The following is a 9714-nucleotide window of genomic DNA, read 5'->3' as shown; positions in this document are numbered from 1 at the left end:
CCAGGGGCATTCTACCTCTGAACTAGGCTCCCAGCTCTATTTTTTATTCTTTATTTTGAAACAGGGTCTCACAGAGTTGCAGAGGGCCTCACTCAGTAGCTGAGGCTGTCCATGAACCTCCATTCTCCTGTCTCAACCTGCTGAATACTGGGATTACAAGCGTGCGCCACCACGCCTGGCTTACCTAGTAAGGATTTTTTAAAAACACTTTCAAGACAAAATTTTAAAAAGAAGCCAACTTTCTCTAGCAAGGGTCTTGGTGGCGGACGTGCGGTCTCCTCAGTGTGTGTGCAGGCCGCTCTTCTCTCCATACTCGTCGTAGAAGCGTCTCAGGGACTCGGGGATCCTCGGCGGCACAGTGCTCAGGGCTTGTGTAAAATGTCTTTTCATAATGCGGCTGGCTTTGATGTCTTCCTCCAGGGCCAGGAGAGCTGCCTCCCTGCAGACGGCTATAATCTGAAGTTAAGAATAAACACGTAAGCAATCAAGGGGGGGGCGCCAACAACCACTCCACCCACGTCGTCTCCAGGCGCCTGCTCTCTCTGGCCAGAGCCCACGGCTGAACGTTATCTGCAGGGGCCACTCCAACCGGGTTTTCAAAAGGACTTGAAAAGCAGCCATAGCCTTCCCGGCTCCTCTCTTCACTCCCAGTGAGTCCTCAGAGCCAGAAGCAGAGCCCGTGCTCCTGCCCGTGCAGGGGGTACAGGCGTGCCCGCGGACTTCACGCCCGGGTGTGGAGGAAGGCGGCCCTGGACACAGGAGGCTGCTTGCAGACGGCGGGGTCAGCCTTCCTTCCCACCTCGGCGTCACAGACATGTCCGAGCACCGTCCTTACGTTCTGGACTATGAGACAGGGGTTCTGCCTTTACTCTGGAGAGCTGCATTCAAAGGAAGAAGTGAATTCTGTTTACTCGGGGAGCAAAGCGGGAGGAGTAAAAAGAATCTGGGGAGGAGCGGGCTGGGTGCGAGGGAGGGGAGGGGAGGGGAGGGGCCCACGGGTCCGAGATGAGTTTTTAGGCTCTGCGGACCTCAGACAGCGGAAGCCAGCGGACACCAGTGTCTTTCTCAAGACATCGCTGTGCTGAAGGGCCCGGGGGATGAAAAGAGGTACTGTGACTTCAGGGCAAGGTGGACAGCGCTTGGCGCTGGCTGCACCTCGGACTGGTGAGTGAAGGGCCGGCTGGGACACAGTGGCCCAGCCATTCAGCTTGCTCTCTGCTTACTTGCTGAAAGGGGCCTCTGCTGATACGGGCTAATGGCTGCCAGAGCAGTTTAGTAGCTTTTTAGGGGATTTAGCAGCATGTTTGGGGGCTTTCAGGAAACAGACCTAGATTTAGATGGCTTTGTGAAATCACGACAATGCAAGTATTCGTCCTGGGCTTCAGCAGTGAGCGCTGAAGTTAACCAGGCTGGTCCTGCATGCCAATGCTCTTTGGGGAAGAGCGCGGCAGCTCCGACTTGCTGAAGGGAAAGAGAAAGCGTCCAGGGATTAGCGGGCACACACCATCACATGCTCTGGTGCAAAAAAAGAGTCCTTTTTAAGACAAGAATGCGATAATTTATAAGCAGAGGAAAGGTGGGAGGCGCCCAGTATGGTAAACTGGCTGGGCAAGGCTTCCGTGGGGCTCCAGAGGGACCCTGGGAACGGCCGCAGAGGGCAAAGAAGGGACCCCCCGGGGGGGGTCCTCGTCGTCCCCAGCACCCACGTGAGCAGCTACCTCACATCTGGACAAGAATGTGATGACAGGACTGCAGGATCACGCAACGCCCCAGAGCGCCGAAGCCCTGCTGGGTGCCCCCACACGTGCACTGTGGGACTCTCCTAATCGAGGGGCAGAGGAGTCCCGGCCCCAGGCCCAGCCACACCTCCTGCACACACACACAGGCACAAGCACAAGCACACACACACAGGCTGAGCTGCAGAGGGCCTCATTAAGTAGCTGAGGCTGTCCTTGAACCGCGATCCTCCCGTCTAATGCTGGGATTACAAGTGTGCGCCACCACGCCCGGCTTCCTTGTTTGATGTATACATATTTTCATTTATGTTTCATATGGTCTCGACTTTGCCAATTATATTTAAAGTATTAGGAATGAAGATAAAGTACAGAAGTTGTTTAATACTCTTATATGTTCTTCTCGAGTAGTGTGTTCAATCTGGGGCGCTAGCTGGAGTTCGGTTTTTTTTTTTTTTTTTGGTGGTACTGGGGTTCCTGGAAGCCCTTCTACCTCCGGGCTACACTCCCAGACCTATTTTTACATTTTTATTTGGAAACAGGGTCTCCTAAGCCAGCGCGTGTGGCTGGCTTCGAACCTGCGCGATCCTCCTGTCTCCGTCTCCCAAGCGCGGGGATGACAAGCGTGTGCCACCACGCCCGGCCTGGAGTTCGGTTCATTTTTACGGAGTAACACATATTAGAAATTCCAGGAATACAATGGTGTCTGTTAGTTTGAGGGACCCTTTCTTAGGTTATTGACTTTGTCACAGAGACAGGAGCATCTTTGCTTTGTTATAGGGGAAAAACTGCACCAGAATTGAGAATGATTCCAGAAAATGTACAACATATGCAGTAATGTGTACTAGTTGTAAAACTGAGAGAAGCTTTGTTAAACAGAATCGTACAAACGGCGATCTCCTGTTTCCCTTGACGAAGACGCAGAGATCCGCTAAATGCCAAGGGATTATCTGCTCTGCAGTAAGCTTTGGACAGGTGAGGTCTTTTCAGATAAATTTGCCAACAAACCTATTTGGGAACGACTCCTACAGAAACTGAGAAGAAAGGCCTTCAGTTTACACTAGGACCTTTCTCTCTTTTTCTTCAGTGGTGAGGGTCGAAGCCAGGGCCTCCCACATGCCAGGCACATGCTCTACCACTGATCTGTATCCCAAGCCAAGCGAGGCTCTTCCTCATTTCTATAGTTTGCAAAAAGCCCCAATCGCATAAGTCTGTGCATATGCGGGTGGGCCAATCACGATGTAACATAAGTCTGTGCATATGCGGGCGGGCCAATCACGATGTAACATAAGTCTGTGCACACGCGGGCGGGCCAATCACGATATAACATAAGTCTGTGCACACGCGGGCCAATCACGATGTAACATAAGTCTGTGCACATGCGGGCGGGCCAATCACGATGTAACATAAGTCTGTGCACACGCGGGCGGGCCAATCACGATGTAACATAATTCTGTGCACACGCGGGCGGGCCAATCACGATGTAACATAAGTCTGTGCACATGCGGGCGGGCCAATCACGATGTAACATAAGTCTGTGCACATGCGGGCGGGCCAATCACGATGTAACATAAGTGTTCATATGCGGGCGGGCCAATCACGATGTAACATAAGTCTGTGCATATGTGGGCGGGCCAATCACGATGTAACATAAGTCTGTGCATATGCGGGTGGGCCAATCACGATGTACTTCTGCAGAGAGCACGGGGACCACAGCTCATCACCCTGCTGGCAGCACAGCCAAACCAAAGACAGCCCCAGACTGTATAAGCAGCAGGGGAATTCAGCTGAACTCTCCCTGCAGGACTCGCAAGAACTGCACTGAGATGTGTGGGGGACAGACAGACCCAAACCAGACTCATGGGATGTTAAAACCAACCCATTCAGAAAACCCTGGAGCTCTATAATGTTGGCCCCCCAACCTTTTTTTTTTTTTTTTTTTTGGTGGTGGTGCAATATACATATATATATATATATACACACACATACATATATACATACATATATATATAAGGATATATATATATATGTATATGTATGTATGTATATGTATATTTGCAGTACTGGAGATTGAGCCCAGGGGCATTCTACCTCTGAGCTATATCTCCAGCCTTACTTTTTTTTTATTCTTTATTTTGAAACAGGGTCTCACTAAGTAGCTGAGGCTGGCTGCAAACCTGCGATCCTTCCGTCTCAGCCTCCCAAGTAGGTGGTGGTACATTTGAACTCAGCCGCATTCTACCTCTGAGCTATACCCACAGCCCTACCTTTTCAAAAATGTTTTATTCTGAAACAGAGTCTCGCTTAGTTTCAGAGGGCCTTGCTAACTCGCTGAGGCTGGCCTTGAACGTGCAATCCGATCCTCCTGTCTCAGCCTTCCAAGTACTGGGACTGCAGATGTGTACCACCTTCCCCTAATCCTGACACCACCTTTCCCCACCCCTACACGCTGCAGACTACATCATTTAAACGATTTGCTAGCCAACAACCAGCAGGTTGTTTAGGCATTAGACTGTAAAAACAAAATGTTTTGGTGATCCTGTAGACAGGTACATATTCTTACTTGGTCTGTGCTACAGAATCGATGCCCGAGCTTTGAGAACACGTATGTGCCACGTTGCACAGGTGAACCATTGTGGAAACGAGAGAGGACGGAGCAGAACGGACCGCGAGCTGTGAGAGCCCGCGAGGCACGTCTGTTCAATGGCCTCAGCACAAACGTACTTGGTGCCAACAAGTCACACATTCTTCTTCCATTCATTCTGTAGTCATAATAGATCCGACCCTCTGACATCTGACAAAAACATTTAAAACAAATAGGAGCTCCACATGAACAAGCCAGGCATATCTGAGATGAATTCCTACGAGGTAGAAAAGGATTTCTAATGAGCATGTTTAGAAAGCCTCGGAACAGTCACTGAGAAGACAGTGCATAATCATTCGCAAATGCAGAAGGAAGTCAACAGTGCCGCAGACACGAAGCCGGTGAGTCTGAACTTCCGTGGTCGGGCCGCCCCAAACAGCCGTGCCTTCAGACAACAGCACAGTAAGGGGATTACGGGCCAGAGAGCCCGCCACTCGAGCAGTGTGGGAGCCGCTCCGCAGGACGAGAAGGCTCCTGACCGCCGAACCCTGGGAAATCTGGTTACTTCACTCTTAAATGCAATGGGCCAGGAGAGGATTGTGAATTCTGAATGCCACAAAGAACAATGCCTCCCTTCAATGTGGGGGAAAGTGCCACCTCCTACACGCAGGGCTTACGGTGCTGGCCCCGGCTGCCACCAGACTGGAGGGTTGAAACAGGTGGCGCGGCCCAGAGGACAGAAATGGGCACTCTGAGGACCTTACGACCAATGCGCCGTCTGAGCAGGCAGCGGTCGTAAAAATGCCGCCATGAAGAGCAGCCAGTCGAGGCAAAGGCTGCCTCCCCAAGACCAGGCAGAGGAAGAACAGCGCGACACCGGCACGGCTCTGGGCGCTCAGCCCTGCTGCGCTCCGGCCCGGCTCCCCTCGGTCGAGGTCACGGGAAGGCCAGCTTCTCCTCTGGTGCTCGAAGACTGGCAGCCGGGGAGGTGAACTGCCCTCTGCAGATGGCCAGGGGAGCCCTGCACATCCTGGCTGTTGGTGACAAGCAGGTCACCTAATGACAACCAGGAAGCACACTCGCAATGAAGGCAAGACAGAAAAGGCAGTGGGCGCCCAGGGCCGCCCTTCCTACAGGGAAGCTGGGATCCCAGCTGTGCCCTGGCCAACAGGCTCCTAGGGAACTCAGAGGGCACCGTTGGCAGGGAGAAGGCACTCACCATCTTAAATGGGTTGGAGAAAAAGCCTGGGGAGGCGGCGCACCCTTGTAATCTCAGCGCTTGGGAGGCTGAGACAGGAGGATCACACAGGTTCGAAGCCAGCCTCAGCTACTTAGTGAGACCCTGTTTCCAAACAAAATATAAAATAGGTCTGGGAGTGTACCCTGGAGGTAGAAAGCCCTGGGTTCCACCCCTAGTACCACAGAATAAATAAATAAATAAATAAATAAATAAATAAAAATATCCCTGCGAGCTGCACTGGCTCACCCAGTTTAACCAGCGCATGGCAGGACTGCTCACAGTGCACAAAAAAAGGACTGTGTCCAGCTGGAGTGGGCAGGCCTCCTGGGCGGGGAGCACACAGTTTGAGGCAGGCTGGAGGAGGGGCCCGGCCCTTTCCTGGGCAGCTGCATGCTGAATCTGCAGGCTGGCGGGGATGCGGTGTCTGGTAAGAAGAAAATACGGCCTCCAGCCAGGGCTGATCTGCGCTTCTTTGTGTCTCACGTGCACTAAAGGGGCTTAAAGAATTCACCGCAAGAAATGGGCTGCGCTTCACAAAGTCTTAGGTATTCTCAAGAAAGTGGTTTTGTTAACAGCGGCTTCTGTCTGGAACACCTGTGACCTGGGGCGCTTAATTGGGCTGCAGCTGGAGGCGGCTGGAGGCCGGCGACAATGTATGGCCTTTCTTTCCCTTTCACAGACCTGAGACCTCCATCCCTGAGTGGCTGAGGGATTAGGAGCCCGCCTGCGGAGAGGGGTGTCCTGCCGCTTGTGAACAGTGCGCCCTGGAGTGGCGGTGCTCGAGGGGGAGGCTGGCTGAGTCCAGGCGCTCTTGTGGATGCGCCGGGAGGTGCAGAGTGGCCGGCAGGTGGAGGGGGACAGCACACCTGCGGCACAGATTTAAAGTTCTTTAACCTTTACAGCTGGGCGTGGAGCGCACGTTTGTAATCCTAGCATTTGGGAGGCTGAGACAGGAGGATCATGGTTCGCGGCCAGCCTCAGCTACTTAGTGAGGCCCTCTGCAACTCAGTGGGACCTGTCTTCAAAATAAAGAATAAAAAACAGGGCTGGGGGTGTAGTCTGGAGGTTAAATGGCCCTGGGTTCCATCCCCAGTACTGGGAAAAAAAAATCTTTACAATGCCTCGTCTCTGGAAACCTTCGGTGCTGGAGCAAGCAGTAAGAATTCTGGAGAGCAGATTCCAGACTTGAGGGAGGACCTCACGGTTGTTGCTCTCGGGCGAAGCGCCCTTGCAAAATAAGCTTCGTGAGAATTAATCCTTCTGGGCTTATGTTACAGTCCTACAATTCGGAATGCCATTCAGAGCTCACGTCAAAAGGAAGAAAAAGTTTCTGTACAGACACATTCAAACCCAATGACTTAATTTGCGGATTAAAAGCTATTTTGAAGCCAGGCGTGGTGACGCATGCTTGTCATCCCAGCATTCAGGAGGCTGAGACAGGAGGATCATGGTTCGTGGCCAGCCTCAGCTACTTAGTGAGGCCCTTTGCAACTCAGTGAGACCGTTTAAGGTGGGGCTGGGGGTGCAGCTCTGCGGTAGAAGGCACCGGGCTCCATCCCCAGTGCTGCGAGTGTAAGACTGCAGAGAGTCCACGTCAGCGGACGGCCTTTCATTAGTGTGCATGTGCGGAAGCTTCTAGTAGTTTTGCTTTTTACAATTTTACCCACAAATTATTCCAGAATTTTTTGCGGGTCTGGAGGTGGAACCCAGGGGCATTCGACCTCCGAGCTACACCTCCTGCCCTAGTTGTTATTCTTTATTTTGAGACAGGGCCTCACTGAGTTGCAGAGGGCCTCACTAAGTAGCTGAGGCTGTCCGTGAACCGTGATCCTCCAGTCTCAGCCTCCCGAATGCTGGGATGACAAGCGTGCACCACCACGCCCGGCCTCCAGAAAGCTTTTAAGATGCAAAGATCTTGAGTTTTTATTTATATGTTCTAGCACATCATTTCTACAACCACTATTAGCTGTGGGGATTTTAAGCATATCTAACTTTAACTGAACCATAACAAGATAGAGAGGAGAGAGGAGAGAGGAGAGGGAGGGAGAGTGAGAGAGAGAGAGTGAGTGTGTGAGTGTGTGTGTGTGTGTGTGTGTGTGTGTGTGTGTGTGTGTGGTACTGGGGGATTGAATCCAGGGTCATTCTACCACTGAGCTGCATCTCCAGCCCTAGTTCATTATTTTATTTTGAAACAGGGTCTCACTAAGTTGCGGAGGGCCTAAGTGGCTGAGGCTGGCCATGAGCCCCAATCCTCTCGTCTCAGCCTCCCGAGTACTGCGGTTACAAGCGTGCGCCACCACGCCCAGCCAGAAGGAGTATTTTTAACTTTGAAGAGCACACACCAACTAGTTTGGGATGGAGAGGGCAGGAACCTCTGGTAGGGAAGGGGAGGGGAACAGGCACCCCCTTTCATTCATTCGCTCTCAGTGACGCTGCTTTGACGCCCCCAGGAATGCTGGGCCCCAGGAAAGCAGGGCCCACAGCAGTGAGAGTGTGCTGCCCACCTCCGGTGAGCAGGTGTGCAGGGCAGTGGTGCACCTGCGCTTCTCCAAGGCTCCATGGGGGACTTCCAGAGGCCGCCACCCTCCCATGCCTTCTTGTTTCAGGGTCATTTGCTTTATGGTATAATGGCTGCCTGCACAATCTGACCACGTCACAGTTGTCAAGATTTGGAGTAACTTGTGTTGACTATTTCTCTCCCTCACTGCATGGTAAGTCCCAAAGGCCCTGCAGCCGTGGTCTTGCTCTGCTTCTTGGACACGTGAGGTCAACATTCTGAACCTCCTGTTGAGATCTAACAGGTCAAGAAGCTAGTTTGTGTCTTTTCTCTCTCCCTCCCTCTCTCTCTCTCCCTCTCTCTCTCCCTCCCTCCCTCCCTCCCCCCTCTGCTGGATGAAACACAACCAAGATAACTGTCTACCAAGGATTAAAAGAGCAAAAAGGTCTTGGCACAAAGAATCGTCGCATGTTGAGGTGACTGGCCAGGCAGCTGGAGGAGATGCAAAGCTTTGAGCAAAGCACCCAGCACCTAGGAGAGCTCCAGGCTAGAGCCGGGCAGAGGACAGAAAACACGGGGTGTCCTTGAGAGAAGAGAGCCAGCGAAGCCCCACTCCCCAAAGAGTTCCAGGGCCCTGCCCACATCCGTAGGGTCTGATCCTCCTGCCAGGGTCCTGGGTGCTCAAGAGGCAAGGTAGGTGGGGAAGAGTGTGGGCAAGGGGTGACACAGCTGTACTCTCTCTCACCCCCCCCACCCCCCACGCACGCTGCCTTCCCTGATCCTCCAGCTTCAGGAGGCCCTGGGCAGCCACTGGTCTCCAAACACTCCCTGGAGCATCTGGGGTTAGAGCTCTCTGAACGTCCACCTCCCACCTAATCTGCAATAAGCTTCTTTCTGTTTTCCAATCAGCTGCAGGCTGACCGGGGCCGATCAGAACACTTGCCCAGCATTCCTAAAATCTTCTTAAAGAGTATGGTATGGTATGGTATGGTATTTTGTGGCTGTCTGTGTTAAATAGGGGACCTGACCATCCGCAGCTAGCTAAGGGGCTCTGAGGACCAGTCACGATGAACAAACACCAGCACTATTAGCACACGCCAGGGAGTTAGAAGACAATATGCTTATCATACACTGGTTTCATGGGTAACATCCGTGAATATGGTAGTATTCTTTCTGAATTAAAGACTCTTTCCCTTCTAGCAGAAAATTTAAAAAATGTATTTAAACTAAATGGAAATACACCACCAAAAAAGATAAGCTGAGCCGGGCGTGGTGGCGCACGCTTGTAATCCCCACGCTTGGGAGGCAGAGACAGGAGGATCGCGCAGGTTCGAAGCCAGCAGCGCTGGCTTAAGGGACCCTGTTTCCAAAAATAAAAAAAGTTTATGCTTTTTTTATTTTTGGAAACAGGGTCTCTAGAAGTAAAGAATAAAAAGTAGGGCTGAGGATGTAGTTTGGAAGTAGAATGCTCCTGGGTTCAAGGTTCAATCCAGTGTCACACACACACACACCCCAAAACAAAACACTGAAGTAAATTGGGTGTTCAGCATGTTTTGACAAAAGATGTTCCTGGGAGTGTAGCCCGGAGGTAGAAGGGCTTCCAGAAACCCCAGTACCACCAGAAAAAAAAAAAAAAAAAAAGCTTAAAACGTAGAGAATA

General features: G+C 52.0%; 1 protein-coding gene across 1 annotated transcript in view; it reads right to left on the bottom strand.

Moving 5' to 3' along the window:
• Positions 1-279: 279 nt before the first annotated feature.
• Positions 280-9714, bottom strand: part of AFG2A (AFG2 AAA ATPase homolog A) — a gene marked incomplete at both ends in the record, with an annotated part of 166898 nt that continues 157463 nt past the window's right edge. Inside the window, one exon of the mRNA XM_080697828.1 lies at positions 280-456. Coding sequence (XP_080553954.1) covers positions 280-456 — 177 coding nt within the window. The remainder of the gene's footprint in view (positions 457-9714) is intronic.

The sequence above is a fragment of the Muscardinus avellanarius genome (assembly GCF_963383645.1).
Source record: "Muscardinus avellanarius genome assembly, chromosome: 6".
Classification (NCBI taxonomy): Eukaryota; Metazoa; Chordata; class Mammalia; order Rodentia; family Gliridae; genus Muscardinus; species Muscardinus avellanarius.
This window is presented reverse-complemented; position numbering and strand designations above follow the sequence as displayed.